The sequence below is a fragment of the Gracilinanus agilis genome, chromosome 4 (assembly GCF_016433145.1).
Source record: "Gracilinanus agilis isolate LMUSP501 chromosome 4, AgileGrace, whole genome shotgun sequence".
Lineage (NCBI taxonomy): Eukaryota > Metazoa > Chordata > Mammalia > Didelphimorphia > Didelphidae > Gracilinanus > Gracilinanus agilis.
Window position 1 is genome coordinate 132,106,869 of NC_058133.1, and position 18,476 is coordinate 132,125,344.

General features: G+C 37.5%; 1 protein-coding gene across 2 annotated transcripts in view; it reads right to left on the reverse strand.

Moving 5' to 3' along the window:
* SUSD4 (sushi domain containing 4) overlaps positions 1–18,476 on the reverse strand; it is a 244,160-nt gene that overhangs the window by 114,126 nt on the left and 111,558 nt on the right. For both annotated transcript variants that reach the window (XM_044674034.1, XM_044674035.1), the window contains exon 2: positions 15,352–15,564. In XM_044674034.1, the coding sequence (XP_044529969.1) occupies positions 15,352–15,564 (213 nt within the window). The remainder of the gene's footprint in view (positions 1–15,351; positions 15,565–18,476) is intronic.

The window sequence follows — 18,476 nt, forward strand, 5'->3', positions numbered from 1 at the left end:
CTTTCCTTCTTTCTTCCTTCCTTCCTTCCTTCCTTCCTTCCTTCCTTCCTTCCTTCCTTCCTTCCTTCCTTCTTTCTTCCTTCCTTCCCTCCCTTTTTTCCCTCTTTCCTTCCTGGTTATATCACATACTAATTATATGATGTTGGCTAAGTTGCTCTTGTAAGCCCCTTATACTCTGACTTCCGTTCCCACCACTAGAGCATCAGTTTCTTTATCTGTAAATTTGGCATAATTATGCATGTACTATCTCCCTCATGGAGTTGTTATGAGGAAAGTATTTAGTAAATCTTAAAGTGCTACATAGTACTATATAAATGTGAGCTATTATTAGCTTTAACTTCCCATAAGATATGCATATATGCACTCAAACAGATGCAAAAAAAAACCCTCCATGCATAATGGAATAGTCTTTTGGTATAGGAACTCTGCATCTATTCAAAAATATAGTCTACAGTCTGCGGATTGACCCAGTTGTACTTAACCAATATTATTAAGAACTTAAGTATGTTTCCATCTTCTAGTATAGAAAATCCTATGACCTGTCATTGTAGAAGAGGCTATGTAAAAGCTAAAAATAACAAATAATACCATGTAGAAGGCAACAAAAGAGACAAAGTTCCAGAGAATGAGGGGAGATCGTGTTGAAGACGTTTATGATGATACCCTCATTACTTCTATAGCACTTCTTAGTTTATAAAGCTTTTTCACATATTTTTCTCATTTGATCTTCACAGTAATCTCTGAAGCAGAGTTGATAATAGTTAAGTGGGTATTGTTCCTATTTTAAAATTGAGAAAGCTGAAACTAAGGAGAAGTCAAGTAATGTGTCCGAGGACACACAGCCAGTAAGGAGTAAACACAGAATTTTAGAAACAGGGCTTTGGACTCCAAGTTCAGTGTAATTTTTGCTACCTTATAGAGGCATATTTGAAATTTAAGCTGTCATATCCAAATGCCTAGGATTTTAAAATCCTTAATCGTTGACTATGGAGGTTTGCAGAGGGCAATGAATCCTTTAGGAGAGGTTATTTGAGTAAGGATGCTCAGTTCAAAGGACTTTGCTCTAGAAGACATCATTTCTTCTTTTTCTTCTTCTTTTTATGGTCAAGAATTGTGATTCCATTAGCGAAAGAAATAGCTATTCTGGAAACCTTCCCCAACCAATGAAAAACTACACCTGTTCTGCACCTAATTGTCTTAGAGAATTGCCTGAGGTACTGAGAAGATAGCAAATATACCAAGTTTGAGATTCCTTCTGGAAATCAGTTCCTCCTTTTCAACAATATGAGTTGCTTGCACATTTTCTCCCTCATTTGACTATGAGTTCCTTGAGAGAAGGGAATGTGTGTGCATGTGTGCGCATATATGTGGGTACACACACACACACACACATTTCCTTTGTATCCTCAGTGCTTAGCACGATGCCTGGTACTTAATAAGCATTTAATAAATGCTTATTGATTTGACTCAAAGAAACTCGGTGTTGTACTTTGTAACCTAAGAGCTACTCCTATAAGAAAAAAAAAAAAAAACTAAAAAACACTGCACTTATCCCTGATTGATGTGCAGTAACTGGTCCTTGTTTCCTTGCCATGAAATACCACTGAGTGACTGGCCACAGAGAATTGTAGCCCTCTGCTTTGTATATGACTAGGTTAAAGGTGGCAGCCAAACCATTCAAGTTGTTCCCAAATCTGTAGATTTTCTAGGTCTCTGATCCTTCCATTTAGCCTCTCGGGCTTAGTTTCCTCATCTGTAAAATGGGGATAATGATAGCACCTGCATCTCAGAGTTATTGTGATGATCATATGATATGACAGGGGCAAAGCACTTTGCAAACCTTAAAGAGCTGTATAAATGCTATTATTGTTATTACTATTATATTCATTCTTTCCATATATGCCCAGAATATCTGTTGAGGAACAGTTCGAAGGACCAGTTTTGGGAGGTTCCTCTGGGCAGGAAGCCTTCACCCTTATGTAAAGTCAGTGCTGGGCCCCAGAGGTCATCTAAATAGGTAATATGAAATCATAAGCATCTTGATTCCCTGTTCCTTTGGTCTGGTGAAGCTTTCGATCCACTCTCAATGCCACAGAACACTGGCATGAGGAAAAATGAATTTAATTTGCAGTGGGGTTGGCAGGAGACCTGTGGGAGTAGCACTGCATTTTTCATAAGCTGCCAACCTAATTCTGTGTAGTCTCGGTTGGTCGCTTGTGAAAAAATACTTTCTGGGGAATCTCTACAACCAGCTTGGTGTTCAGAGCACCTAATGATCATTTTGTGACCTTTATACAATCAGACTCAAAGCTCTGTGCATGTCTTTCTACTTGCTTCCTTTTGCTGAAGCTCAGACAGCTCACTGACGCTTCATAATCCTTTTAGCCCCAAAAAGGAATAGCAGAAGACAGGACTCGCAATGTTCTTGGAAAAGAAAACCAGGTATCACTGTTGTTTGGTTTAACTCTCCTCAATTATGAAAGAACCCACAGGTTTTAAACCAGGTGACAGACATGATGCCATTTGAAACAGAACAGCATCAGGAGGAGCATCCTGTGTGTGTGTGTACAGCAACCAAGATGCATGGTTGTTTCTGTCACTTATCTTTGGTTGAAATGTTGCTGGATTTGCCAGTTAGGGAACCTGGAATCAGATTCTACTCGGCTATTTTCTGGCTATGTGGCTGTGGGTGATTTACTTAATTTCTCTGGCCTCGGTTTCCTCTTCTGTGAAATGAGAGGGTCAGGAAGAATGATCCTATGCTCCTTCTAGCTCTGTCTATGTTTCTACAGCCCGTTCTTCCTAATCTGTGATATGATCTTACTCTCATTTGCCTAGATTTTTCAAGTCCTTACCATGTAAGGGCAACTGGATGACAGGAGCAGCTAAGTGGCTCAGAGATAAGATATCCTGGGTTCAAATCTGGCCTCTGACATTTCCTAGCTAATTGACCCTGAGCAAGTCACTTAACCCCCATTGCCTAGCCTTTACCTCTGTTCTGCCTTGGACCCAATACACAGTATTGATTCTATGATGGAAGGTAAAGGTTAAAAAAAAAAAAGAACTAGATGATCATAAGCATACACAGATGCAGTACAAAAGAGGGAATCTGAGATGGTTCTTCTAAGAACCCTGTCCCTGCAGAATTTAGAGATGGAAAGAACCTTAAGGGGCTTCTAGTTCAAGCCTCTCCTTTTGGAGAGGAATAAATTAAGGCCCACATTTCAATGAAAAAAGACTTTGGCCCAGATGAAGGAAGAAGGCACCAACCTGCTCCTCTCTATTTTGGTGAAAATAAGAGATTAGTCACAACATATGAAAAAGGAAATCTTAGGGAAGTTTTTTTTAACTCCTACCTTGTATCTTAGAATGGATACAAAATAAATCCTTAATCCCCATTGCCTAGCCCTTACTGTTCTTCTGCCTTACTATGGATACTAATCCATTCTAAGATAGAAAAACAGTAAGGGCTAGGCAATGGAGGTTAAATGATTTGCCCAGAGTCACATAGCTAGGAAGTATCTAAGGCTAGATTTGAACCCAGGTTCTCCTAACTTCAGGCCTGGTTCTTTATCCACTGTGCTACCTCACTGCCTCCAGGGAAAGCCTCATAAATGATTGCCCTTCTGGACATAGGCTATTTCTTCTGTCAACTTACATCAAAGGCAGTAAGGAAACACACTTTGGGCAAAAGAAAATGCATATAGAAAGAAAAAGGTTCTAAATAAAACATTTTTTTCCCAAACTTCTGTCTCTTTGGTGAACACTCTGAACTGAGAGGCAGTTCACCTTAATTTATAAATAAGTATAAAAAGGCATATGACATTCTATCTTTGAAAAGCACTCCCATGCCACAGTGTTAATGAATAAAGATTTTTTTAACTGACAGTTTTAGTTAATGAATCAAGCTGAATCATTTAAAGAAAATATTTATAACACTATACTAGGCCTTACATTCTCATGGTTCCTTTCTCCCAGGAAGCTCTAAGCCCATTCATTATCCCATTCATCTTCATCCTAGGCCCCTTTGTGGCCCCAAAGAAAGCTATACCTTGGTGAGAATGGTCACTGAACTAGTATGTGCCAGAGATAGGTTTAGAACTCAGGTCTTTCCAGTCCTCTATCCGCTGTGCTATGCTCCCTCTTAAGCATAGTTAGACCATTTAAATTATGTCTTCAGTAATTAGCAAGCCTCAACATTACCCTTGAGGTATTATACCATTATTTTGACATGATGTTTGTTGGGGCACAGTAGAAATTTATATTAGTTTTTTTTTAATTTTTTAAACTTTTATCTTCCATCTTAGAATCAATACTGTGTATTGGTTCTAAGGCAGAAGAGCAGTAATGGCTAGGCAATGGAGATTAAGTGACTTGCCCAGGGTCACACAGCCAGGAAGTGTCTGAGGCCAGATTTGAACCTAGGACCTCCCATCTCTGACCCTGGCTCAATCCACTGAAACGCCCAGCTGCCCCCTATATTAGTTATTAAATCAAGCTGGCAGTCAATTATTTACACACACATGTGAGCATACACACACACACACACACACACACACACCTTTAACCCCATCTCCTACACACTGTATGAATTACTAGTCAACCTCTATAAGTATTTCCAAAGATTAGAGCCCATATTTTTATTCACTTTGGGTAAAGAAAGTCTATATTTAGAGGTATCTGGACTAATTTGCTTGGGTTGTGTATAATATAATGTTAATGAGGTTCATTGGTTTAATCCCCACCTTGGACATTTAGCTTTATTCTTTTCCATGGTCCTGGACTGCATGGTTAACTCCTGCTTGTTGTATTGAGAATGTAGGGAATGGACTGGAGGGAGGTATCATAATTGCATCTAGTTACATAGGTACAACTTTTGGGGTTATAATGAAGGGGTTTATGGGAGGAGGTATATAGGGAATGATTATAGTGTTAAAAATAAAAGGCATTGGGTATCATGTGTTTGGCAAGATGCTACAATAGGTTGGTTTCATTTTATTTTATTTTTTCAAAGTTCTCCATCTTAAAAACCTTAAAAAAACGGCAATAGGCAATTAAGGCTGAATTCACAAAAAAAATGGAAACATTTCACAAAGCAATCTTCATGTAATGATAAAGGATAGCTGAGATACTTGGAGCTCTCACTCAGTTTCCCCACTCTGGACCCACCCCAGACAGAAGAACAATTACCCTCATAAGCTTGTTTTTCAGGACTTGATTGAAGAGGTGCCTTAATGGCAATAACATAGTATGAACAACCAACACGGTATAAGATGAAGAAAATATTGATTCTGTCCAGCTTTGGGAAGGAAAAAAAGGCATAACAGTGGGTGGCAGCATAGGGAGAAAATGGCAGTGCAGAGTGACTAAAGGTGTATTTCTAGGGAAGTCTATATATGAGAGAAAGAGGACTCTAAACCCAGCTGAGGTCAGTCTTTGCCCTCAGAAATTATTCCAAAAAGGGAGTCAGTTAGGTCTCCCTACATCACCAAATGTGAGGATACACTGCATGGAGGATGAAAATAAGTTTAGAAGTGAAAGTCCTCAATGAGGAATTAAAGATAGCAAATGATATGAATAGAACTTATGACAGAGAATTTCTTCAAAGAAAAAGAGGCCATAAAAGTGAGAATGATTTATTTAAAAATTAAAAACCAAAATGGAAGGAAATTTGACAGAAAGAAGCAAAAGATAAGTGAAAAGAACTGCATAAACAAAAATGACCAAAAATATAAAACAAGACACTTAGAGAAAAATAGTAAGGATCGAAGCCTTCCCAAAAGAATATTCTATATAAAAAGAAACTTTAATACTATCCTGTAGAAAATAAAACAACAAAACTGTCCAAGATTTTAGAATACAGACAATAAAATACTAATAAAGCAAATCCATAGATCACTACCTGATAAAAAAAAACCCTATGATTGAAACTCCAAGATATGTAATGGTTAAAATTCATTATATTAATATGAAATAATACATCTTACAAGTATCTAGGAGAAAGGACTTCATATCAGTTCAAATAACTCAGGACTGCTCAGCAACCACATGGAATCAAAAAAGAAAAAATATAATAATGTGTTTGAAAAAGCAAAAAAACACAAATTACAACACATAATCACCTAACCTTAAATGAAAAAAAAATGAATCTTTTAAGACCTCCCTGCAAAACAAAACAGCAAACCAGAAAAGTGAACATAATCTTCGATTTTTAGATATCCTAAGCAAGAGAAACACAAAGAAGTTAAGCATGATGCCAAGAAAAAATTAGGCAATAGAACAATTCTTTCATGCTTACTATTTTTTAAAAGAAAATGTTCTCAGAAGTAAAATAAATTATAAGGTAGCAAAATTCAAGGAATTTTTGATAGGAAAGATGAACAGTAATATCATGACAGTAGGAAAAAATCTACGGGAATAGAAAATTTGGTGTTTATGCCCCAAAGTAGCCTAAAAATTTTTTTAACTCAAAGAAAGTACTGACTTAAGAGAAAGAATATAAAATTGGTACAAAGAAATTAATGAGGGAAACTCCACAAATCTAACAATTTTAACTTTAAATGTGACTCAATTAATCAATTCAATATAATGAAAAATAATCATAGAATGGATAAGAAAATGAGATTTAAATTGCTACATATAAGAAATAACTAAAAATTAAACAAAAGAACAAAAGTAAAAAACAAATAAACATTTTTAAATGGTTTAAAGGCCAGAAGTTGTGATCATGCCATCAAACNAATTTATTTTCTATCATATAATTATATTTTAAATAATATTATTATACATAATACATGAAATTATTACATAAATATTATATATAGTTATAATCATATGTACTAAGTTTGGCTTTTCATTGTTGAAGTAAATGTCCAGGGCATATACAGTCATGCTCAGTCCATGTGCTGGGTAATTTGACTGAATTGTTTTGATTTTTTTGTTTTTTTAATATTTGTTACAAAGAAAAGTTGACTATATAAGGGATAGAGAGGGAGATACAGGCCTAAATAGGGAGTAAAAGTGAAAATTTTTCATTTTTAAAAGCATCAATAAACTTTAGAAAATAAAAGTGGCCAAAAGAAAAGGTTTTTTACCTTTTGATAAAGAGCTGGGCTGAGAGCCCTCAAATATTAAAATCCTGTTTCATAAAAATTTCAAAGTCTACAATTTCACTCTTTTCCCCTTTCTTATTCTTTTCTCTTAATTTTGGAATACTCTACTGAGATCCATAGGGACAGAAGAAAACAAATTGGGATGTTGAGTAAGAAGCAAGTTGCTTCCACCCATAGTGCCTCTAGCCATCAACCCACAAAAAGGCAGGAACTCAGGCTGCTCCAAGAAGGACCTGCTTTAAAAAATAAAAATAACAATATACTTCCATGAAGAAGAATTCAAACTAAGGGAAAAGTGTGCGTTAGAGTATCTGCTAAACCTAATTAACACTACGACCCTGCACAGGAGCTCTGCTCAATTATTTAGTTTCTAATTTAAAAAAAAAAAAAACCAAACCAACAACTGGTGTTTAACCAGTGTAACTACTAGCATAATACCTGGTATGGATTTTGTTTCTTAGCTGTATCAAAGTGTAGTTAAGCAAGCAAATCCTTTTAACAACATTAATTAAAAATTGGTCTCTTCTAGAAACAGAATTGCTTTTGCTCAGTCTTGTCATTTGTTCAGAGTAAAAATAAATCATAAGTTGACTTTATTTCAGTTTGTTTAATTTATTCTTTGTATAGATGCTTTTTATTTTACAGATTGCATTCTAGAAAATTTGCTTGCAAATTGAATATTATTTCCCCTTAAATTATCATTATTATATTGGAGAGACAATTCTGATGGAGAAAATTTCCCCAGTGAATTTAGTTGTAAACTTTCAGGGAGGGAAGATTCCAAGATGGTGCCTTGGCTCACTGGCATATTGCTTGTAATGCAACCGAAGGTCCTTTGCCTCAGCTTCTCACACCCAGGACACCTATTTTCTTCCTACATCAAGGATGGCACAGTAATAATAACAATGAGTAATAGTGATACTAATAATATCTAGTATTCATATAGCATTTTATCATGCAAAGCATGATACACATGCTAACCCATTTGATCCTCACAACTTGTGAGGAAAATATTATCACTATTATCCCCATTTTACAGATGCAAAAACTGAGGCTGGGAGCCAATGTATGCCTTACCCATAGCCACACACAGCTAGTCCATATCTAAAGCAAGATTTGAATTTGCATCTTCCTAATCCCAGTTCCCACATTCTATCCACTATATCACCTAACTGCCTGCAAAAAAATCTCTAACAATGACTTGGACTGACTTTCACACAGTTCCAACAACTGTAGCTTTGCCCAGTTTTCCCAATTCAACTAGAACAGCACGCTGAATCGTCAAGAGTCTTCCCAAGCTCTCTTTTTTTTTTGACACTCAGAAATGTGTTTTATATATATATATTTTGAGGTATTATAAATTGTTAACACATTTTATGTTTTAATACCATAAATGTGCACAATTTCTTTTTTCAAGTTAAAATAAGTAAAAAGTTAAAGTTGGTGAAAAGAACGTGAGAACCAGCAGACAACACGTAAAGACTAGAAATGTAGAGCTATCTCGAAAAATTTAGTAACTCAGAAATGCATAAAATGTATATACCAGTATATATATTACCTGTTACATAAAACAACCATAAAAGGAAAAAAATCAGACTTCTAATCTGGTACATAGGGAAGGTAAAAAAAAAAATTATGCAGATTTTCCAGATGCAGGGAATATGGACCTCCTCACCCCCCAGGATGTGGAAGGGATACCTGTAATTTGCCCAGGTCACAGAGGTAGTAAGCAGCGGATAGAAATTCAAAGCCAGGCCCTCTAACTCCAAATATGGGGTTCTCCCTACCAAATAGAGCCTCCAGCCAAGGCTACCCCTAAGCCAATTCATAATGTCGGATAGGGAATTGCTTCTGTTCCAAGAATTTCCAGGAAAGGGGATTCCCCCACGTCCATCCAGCATCTCATAGCTATTGCTGTCAGAGAGCTCCTCCCTATATCCTATTGCCTTTGTAAAACAAAACGAAACAAAACTCTTACCTTCCATCTTAGATTGAGCACTAAGTATTGGTTCTAAGGCAGAAGAGCAATAAGGTCTAGGCAGTTAGGGTTAAGTGACTTGTTCAGGTCACACAGCTAGAAAGTGTCTAAAAATCAGACTTGAACACAGGACCCCCCCCCCTTCTCCAGGACTGGCTCTCTAGCCATTGTGCTACCTAACTACCCCTTTTCTGTTGCCTTTTTTTCCCCTTTTTTGTATTTAATATTTTATTTTTTTAGAAACATTTTCCATGGTTACATGATTCATGTTTTTATTTTCCCCTTCACCCCCTTCCCTCCCCCATATCCAATGTGCATTTCCACTGGTTTTAACATGTGTGATCAATCAAGACTTATTTACATATTATTGATAGTTGCATTGGTGTGGTCATTTCGAGTCTACATCCCCAATCATGTCTGCATCAACCCATGTGTTCAAGCAGTTGCTTTTCTTCTGTGTTTCCACTCCTGTAGTTCTTCCTCTGAATGTGGGTAGCGTTCTTTTTCCCTAAATCCCTCAGAATTGTCCTGGATCATTGCATTGCTGCCAGTACAGGAGGGAGAGACTGCTTTCATTAGCTTGGGCATCTTGGCTCTCTTCTCACAAGGGTGAAAAAAAACAAAACCCAACATAGGACAAGTTTGGATGCTGGCTCAGGCCACTAACATTTAGTAAATGCTCACTCCAGGCAGGCATTATACTAAGAGCTGGCAAGACAATGAAAGGCAAATGCACAGTCCCTTCCCTCATGGGGTCCACATTCACACACACAATATATTCAGTGTAAGTGAGGCTAATCTCAGAGGGATGGCATTAGAAATGGGGTAGTGAAGATCTGTGGAAGGTAGGTTTAAATAGAGTTTTGAAGGAGGCTAAGGCACCCAGGAGGCAGGGAATTCCAGGCACAAAAGACAGCCAAAGCAAAAGATAGAGATGGAAGATGGGATGCCATAGTGAGCAAGCTGGTATTGCTGGATTATAGGATTTCTCGTATGAAAGAGAATAAGAGGACTAGAATAAACAGGAAACAAAGGGTTTTATATACATACATAAAAGCTATTATAATAATGCTAATTGTTAATTTAATATATTTTATTATTGTTTATATTTATTAATTTATTTATATATCTATATCTCTCTCTATTTCTATCTCTATCTCTCTATATCTATATCTATATAGATATATAGATATATAACCTTCCCTTCCTTCTTAGAATCACTACTGAGTATTGGTGCCAAGGCAGAAGAGTGGTAAGGGCTAGGCAATGGGGGTTAAATGACTTGTCCAGGGTCACACAGGTGGGAAGTGTCTGAGGTCACATCTAAATCCAGGACCTCCTGTCTCTGTGCTACCCCCAAGGCATTTGTATTTGATCCAGGAGATAATAGGCAGACATTGGATCTTGAGTAAGGATTTGACATGATCAGACCTGAATTTTAGAAAAATTGCTGATTGATGAAATCAAGCCAGCTACAGGAGCCTATATGTCAGCAGCCACTTGTGGTTCAGGGGTTCAGTGCTTTCAGACCCTAATGAAGCCATCACCTATTCCTGACTTGCATGTGACTGGCCTTAAGACTATTAAAAATGTGAATAATATCCTATGGGACCACATGGGACCTACAGCCCTAGCCATTCAGATTTTTTTTCATTTTCCTTCAAGTTAGCTGGAATATTTTGTCAGTGATGCAGCAGATGGATGTGGCTATGTTTGGGAATGGCACTATGACATCTATCTGGCCAAATTCTCAAATGAGAATGTGGTCAACTCTGTGGCCTTCAATGCCCTTGAGAAGGGACTTTTGCTGGGTCCCAAAGTTGATGATACTATGAAAGATGGTAATCGCTGGCCATTGCACGCATCTACCAGACCTCCATATTACCTATGGCCTTTTCCATTCCTTTTTTCCTGACCAAAAGAGGGGAAGGAACTTCACCTCACATCACTATATACCTACATATGTACATGTACATATACATATACATATACATATATAAAACATATTGAACTCATAGACAATGCCTTCTTAGTGGCATTCTATTCTAAGCACTCAGGACATCTCCAAACCAGAGAGGAACAATAGTTTCTTGCTCTGACTAGGAGGGCACCCTGACCTCACTGTTGCTAGTTCTAGGAGTTTTGATCTGACCTCGATTGGTTACTCTTCCTTAGCCAACCTGAAGATCTCTTCTCATCCTTCCCACCCTCAACCTCTACTGACTGAGAATCTTAATATATTGCTGCCAGAATTAGTGTGGACCCAAATGGCTTTAGTCTAGGGCAGCTCAGAATTCCATAACTCAAGAGATTCAACAGTCTGCACCTCCTCTAAGAGCTAAGTTTAAAGGAAATGCGCCACCCTGCCTGGCTGGCTTATTTTGCCACAGAATCATTAATCATTAATATGAACAGTATAGGTGTGCTTAGAGAGCAGGGTTTGTGGGTCATGGTAAAGTTGGTAGAACTTGATTGGAAAAAGAACTGTTCAGACAAGCACCTATTTCACCCCTACCCTTCCAAGTCTTTAACAGGGACAACTATACAAATATATATGCCCATATATATGTATATATGGTATATATATATACACACACATACATACACACGGGTTTATGGTTAGAAATTTGTTAACAAAATAAGCTGTTGGACTTTCCCTTTTATTAAGGATTCAGTTTTAGATTCTACTTCAAATCTGGGCTCCCTGGTTTCTGAGTGGTTGTAAGGAAACATGGTATGGACTTATTCCTGATGCAGATTGGAGAAGAAAACCTTAATGAACTAACCGTCTGGAAGCCAGGGACAGCCACTCCAATCACTGACCTTCTCCTTAATGGGTTTTCACTTCACAGTGAAAAGCTAGGGGCAGCAAAGAGACACAATGGATAGAGTGCTGAGTCTGGGGGCAGGAAGACTTAAAATTGGGTTAATATTGGGTCTAAGACACTTATTAGTTGTGTGACCCTGGGCAAGTCACTTCACCCTGTTTGCCTCAGTTTTCTCATCTGTAAAATGGGATGGAGAAAGAAATGGCAAACCACTTCAGTATCTTTGCCAAGAAAACTCTAAATGGGGACACAGAGAGTCAGAATATATATATATATATATATATATATATATATTTAACCTGCTGATAGAATTCAATGGTAAGATCAATTTCTCTCTTTTTCTGTCTTTTAGATTTCTACGTTCCCTTTCTCATGGCCAGTGAGAAATGGAAGGAGAACTTTTTGATAGATGAGTTTATTTGACTCTTGTCTTAATGAGAGCATAGAATAAGATTTCTTTTAACCAATTAAATTATCTTAGAGTTTAAGAGATTCAGAAATCCATAAAAAATATTGTTTCCTGAATTTCCCAAACGGCCTCTGTCTGCCTCCCTCATTCTTCTGGAACGAATGAAAAAGAGAAAAAGAGGTTTATTTTTCCCTTACATATTAATGTAACCCTCCCATTGTGATCACAGACAAACAAGAGACAGACATATTATGGAATCATAGAACATAAAACATAGACTGATCACAGACAACATACCCCGGGTAATTCATGCACACTAGAACATAAATTTTATAAACCTCTTAGTATTGTTTTAAGGAATAAATGAGATCAGTGTTAAATGTTTTGCACTAAGTCTGGCACATAATAAGTGGTGTACAACTGGAGGCTGCTATTATTATCATCATTATGATTATAATGATGTGCTGTCCATGGTTAGGACAATAGTGAATTTCATAGAGGTCAATGTCCCACTTAGCATATAAGCTGGTTCCCATATCTGTCTGGTCCTTGAGATTTGTGTTGATTAGAAAGGGCATGTTGGCCTTGCTTGAAGCCAGTTTGGACCTGATACTATCCTATTGTCTTAGAATAGGTGGGAAGTACAGTCTGGTGGGACAGAATCCATAGTTGAACTGCTAAGTCCTATTGGTCCAAAGATGGAGAATCTTCCTTCCCCAAACCCTGCTCTGCTCTAACTTTTCCCCCTAAGTCATTTATTTTGAACACAAGTATTTGCATTCTCTCTCCTAGTGACTTAGTAGGTCAGGGGCCTTTCTGGGAAGCCATGCTGAATTTACCTTAATGCAACTATTGGTTATAGGCTCCTATGAAATGGGTCAAACTCTAGGTTGGTCTTACCAGTGAATTTCAATTGAGCTCTTAATAAATACTCATAAGTACTTCCTCCCATCTTCCCCAAATCCAAACCCAAAAAGCTGGCACCAGCTTGTCACGGATTTGATTTGATTTTTTTTAATTTTTAAAAGATTTTTAATAATATTTTTCTTAATTACATGTAAAAACAATTTTTAACCTTTTTTATTTGAGCTAAATTCTCCCCTTCTCTCCCTTTCTCTCCGCCCCCCTCCCTGGGACAGAAAGCAATTCATTATTGATTTTACATGTGCAATCATGTAAAACATTTTCCCATATTATTGACAAGGATTTTAAATGACAAGTAAAAGAGTTTATATTTTACCCTAGAGATAAGGGAAAATATCACTGGAGCTTAAGCAAGGGAGTGATTGGGTGAGATCTCTGCTTTAGCAATCTCACTTGGTATGTATGTGGAGGATGGATCGGAAAGGAGAGAGACTTAAGGCAGGAGAACTCATGAAAAGGTTACTGAAACAGTAGAGGTAACAAATGATGAGAGTCTGGGGCAGCTAGGTGGCTCAGTGGCTAGAGGGCCAGGTTTGGACAGAGGAGTTCAAATCTGACTTCGAATACTTTGGATTTTTCAAAAAACGATCAGCAATTGAGAAGGGTCTAAAATAGGATGGCAGCCATGTAGGTGACCAAAAGGGGATGGATGGGGGTGGAGGGAGAGAGACAGAGACACAGAGAGAAGAGAAGAGAAGAGAAGAGAAGAGAAGAGAAGAGAAGAGAAGAGAAGAGAAGAGAAGAGAAGAGAAGAGAAGAGAAGAGAAGAGAAGAGAAGAGGACAGGACAGGACAGGACAGGACAGGACAGGACAGGACAGGACAGGAGAGGAGATGAGGAGAAAAGGAGAGGGAGGGAGGGGGAGAGAGAGAGAAATATAAGACTTGACCAGACAATATGCTATATGATTGATGCAAAGGATAGAGCACAGGAAGACCTGAGTTCCATTCCTGCCTTAGGCACTTAGGAACTTTGTGGTCCTGGGCAAGTCACTTAACTTCTGTCTGCCTTAATTTCCTCAACTGTAAAATGGGAATAATAATAGCACTTACATGCCATGGCTGTTGTATGGATCTAATAAGATCATATTTGTTAAGTGTTAGGCATAGTGCTTAGCATATAGTAGGTGCTATATAAATGCTTATTCCTTTTCCTACTTTAAAATTTTTGAATTCTATGTTTTGTTGGTTTTCTATATCACTAGTATATATGCTTGTCTTCAACTTAGAAACAAGACAAAAAAAAAAAAGCTGTCAACTCTTTCTTCTCAGGACAAATGTTGTTTAAAAGGTTTCACCGGGGAAACACACACTAAATTCTGTGGACATTTTTATGACTTGTGATGATAAAAGCTTTGTCCAAAGAAATAAAATCAATACTTGTCAGAAGCCAAAATTCCGATTTCTAATGAACTTGGAGAGATAAAAGTTTTATCTCACCTTGAAACCTGAAGCCCAAATTAATGTTTGTGATTCATCAGCATAGGGTTGCTTCAATCAGTCCACCGAGATAGATGAACAACTCTTTATCATCCTAATTAGTTCAACTAAATATACTTCTAAAACTCCAAATATGTACTCATGCAGCAAAAATAAGGTTGTTTCTTCCAACAGGTTTATGGATAATGACTAGAAATAAATATATATCTTGCTTATCTGTCTCTGCTTGCCACATTCCTTTCTTCCTTTAAATGAATTACTCCTGGCATGGAAGAATAAGTAGTAATTGATTTAATCCTCTGAGAAATATATATATATATATATCTTCAAGATCATTTATATACAATAGTTGAACAATATTTTTTGCCAGGCTTCTCTTTGAGAAAAATGGAAAAGCCCACGAATTTGGCAACCTAGTAACAGAAAGCTCTAATGTTAGCTGGATGCGGTCTTAGAATTGACAAAAGTGATGATGAATAGAATTATATAATTGGGATAAAGAAGGCATGACATTCCTTCTTACCAGACACCATCATATGCTGGTCAGTGTGTATGAGGCTTTTAACCATTGAAATATTCACCAGACTGCAGGATTCTGATTTGCATAACCCAGAAAATCTTTAGCAAACACAATGGGAAAAATTCAAACCTATCTTTTTACCTTCTGGTAGGCACGCCGGTGTATCAGTTGGTATCCAGCCTAGGGAGCCATTCAGGTGTTTCATACACAGTCTTCTTGGAGGGCCCTTAAGCTTGTATCCCTCTTGGCAGTGAAATCGGGCTACAGAATCTTCGAAGAAAACACCTCCACTGGGGATCCGAAAGCCATACTCTGGGATTCCAGGGTTAGCACAAGCACGAAGATCATCATATCCTGCAGGGAGAAATCAGAGGAAAAGTCTCTGAACCCATCCCCATTATTCTCTGGAGTCACTCTGGCTTGGTTGGATAGAAGTTTCAAACACGCAGGACCCACGGTCAAATAAGGTTTCTTGAAGGATAATCCAAGACCCTTTTCTATTCTGCATTCTATCATTTACCCAGGAGGTTCCCTACTTTCCTGTTTAATGACCAAGCCAGCAGGATTCAAATTGACAGTGTAGGGATGAAAGACCTCATGAGATCTATTTTATGGCAGGAGAAAGTTAAAGAGTAGACCTTTCAATAGATACTATCATCCCCCTCACATATTCATCTTGCTTGATCTTCCATACTTAAAAGTTCTCCTTATAGGTCTGATAACCCCATTTTATAGAGGGAGCCATTCTGTAGGATTTGGACATGAAGGTTATCTTTTAGTGCATATTTCACCAAATTGGTATGGCTATGTGGATGTCATTCAGTCACCCACAAATTCACCAAGTATTTTCTGGGTGCTTATGTCCATGTATGTCTGTGGGCATAACTTAAGGTATATCTGCATGTATGCAAAAGCATGTCATTGAAATTGTCTTTCCCTGCCTCAGGAGGACTTGTTTTGTTACTTTCTTATCCTACAGACTTATTGAAATGGTCTGATCATCTCCAAGAGTCATGAACACATTCTGTGTGGCAGAGGGAGAAGAAATGAACCATGCCCGTGAACATAATCTTTTTTCTTTACAAATAGTCTTTTATTACAAACTTAATAACCATCAAGTCATTAAGAATCAAATAAACAAAATAAGGAATAAAAGGAAGCATCACAAAATTATAAATTCCAAATTATAGTCTGCTAAAAGGATTATGCCTGTGGGTCTAAACTTTTATTATGTAATAGCAATAACTTCTTATTTGGTTCTGAGTTTCCTTCTCAGAACTATAACTAGGGTGGAGCAACTAGGCTTTTACTGATGGGTTCTGCCTTTCAGAGAGCACTGGTAACAGTATTTGTACTTCTTCAGCAGCATAGAAAGAAACTGAGTTTAGATCCTGGTTAATGAGATAATTAGTTAAAATGGGAAGCTACCAGATGGTGCCTTCTTCCTCCTGGCAAGGCACACACCAGGTAAGCTCCTTCCCACCTGGACCTGCTCTGTTTCTCCCTTCCTCTAGCTTCAAGGTATCTCAGAGTCTCTGCCCACTGGCTATTGTGGGTTATCTACCCCTACTCCAGCTGAATTTATCTTAAAGTAATATTTGAATAAATATTTTGAGTCATTTATCCTGGGCACATTTTGTACTGCCTACCCTAGGTGCAAAAATTACTAGTTATATCTTTTCCCCCTTCCAATCCTTTTCATCTGTGCCATTATCAGATTTTGTTGTTGTTATATTTTATGTAGTCGTAATGAATGTGTATGTACCTTATAAAATCTTAATGATCCATTTCTGAACTTTAAAAAAGAACAGAGATTTGGGAACAGAGAGTCCATGTAAAATTGAGGATCCCTGAGGATCTAATAGACTTCTTGTTGATGCCTAGAGAATAGATCCCTGGGATTTTGATTCTTTTGGGCACAATCTTACTTGGATTATAATATACAAATGCTGAAAAGGGAATTTGATTGTCCTTAGTTAGTATCTGATTTTTTTCCAGCTGTTTTGTGCATTCAGATTGGACACACTATCCCAGTTTTCTGTTTGATTGTGCCAGGATAGCCAAACAAAAAAGGTAGAATGAAAAAGACAGTAGATTCTATGGGGTCTTAGTTTAAATATTTTGCTTCATGTTGTCATCTATACAAGAGATATGGTAAAAAATGACGGGGGACAGACATCACTCATTTCTGAACCAAATCAGAAATCCTGCTGTATATGAAATGGAAGAAAGTCTGATATTTTGTCAAAATGAGCCAAAATATGGCTAATGTCATCCATACAAAGAAGAGATTTTCTCTCTTTTCTCCTCGCCTCATCTCCCAATACATGATGGCTGTTTATTGCTGTGCTGTTAATGTACAAATTGCTTTCCCACACAGCAGTGAAGCAATTAATGCTCATAGGGGGGGCCCCCAAGAAATATTGGAAAGCCATCAAACTGTGGCTTTATGTTTTCATTCTGGGAACAAGGCATTACAGGTCAGCAAATGTTCCCTACACAAAGAATGCCAATGACTTCCTTTGGAGAGTTACAAAAGGTGGGAAATCTGGTATGGTGATGGAAACTTAAACTTAGGTTCTCTATGCCATCCACAAAGTAAAATTAATTATAATGAGATACATTATTGATTCACAGTTTATCACACACAAATATAGATAGAAAGAATAGATGAAAGCGCTTGATAGCCCCTGCCTTGAATTTTTTTTCTCTTCACGGATTCACTAGCAAAAGGCATGATGGAACCTTTGTCTGCTTATCTAATGTAAAAATAGAGTTAGAGTCTTTCCTACTAAATTCAGAATCTTCCTTTCATACTGGCTCAAGGTCTAGTTGGCTTTAAGCTCCCTAGTCACTGTTTATTTTACATAGTGTGGTGACTGTGAAATACTGTAACAGAATGGATCAGGAATTAGGACATCAGGGTTCTAGTCCCAGAGTTGTCACTCTTTCATATTGGGCAAGCCAATTGACCTGGGTTTCAGAGTTCTCAGCTATAAAATGAAATGGAGTTGGACTTACCAGCTCTGATAGCCTATGATTCAGTGATGGACACTGCCTTTCAAAACCTTTTCAACTCTTTCTCTTTACCCATCCACATAAATTACCTTCTCTCCTTTCCTAATCCTCTCAAATAATTCCTTCTTTCTCCCTATTTATCTCTCTGTCTCTGTCTATCTCTTTCTCTATCTCTGTCTCACTGTCTCTCTGTTTCTATCTTAGAAACAGAGAGACAGTGAGACAGATATATATATATATATATATAT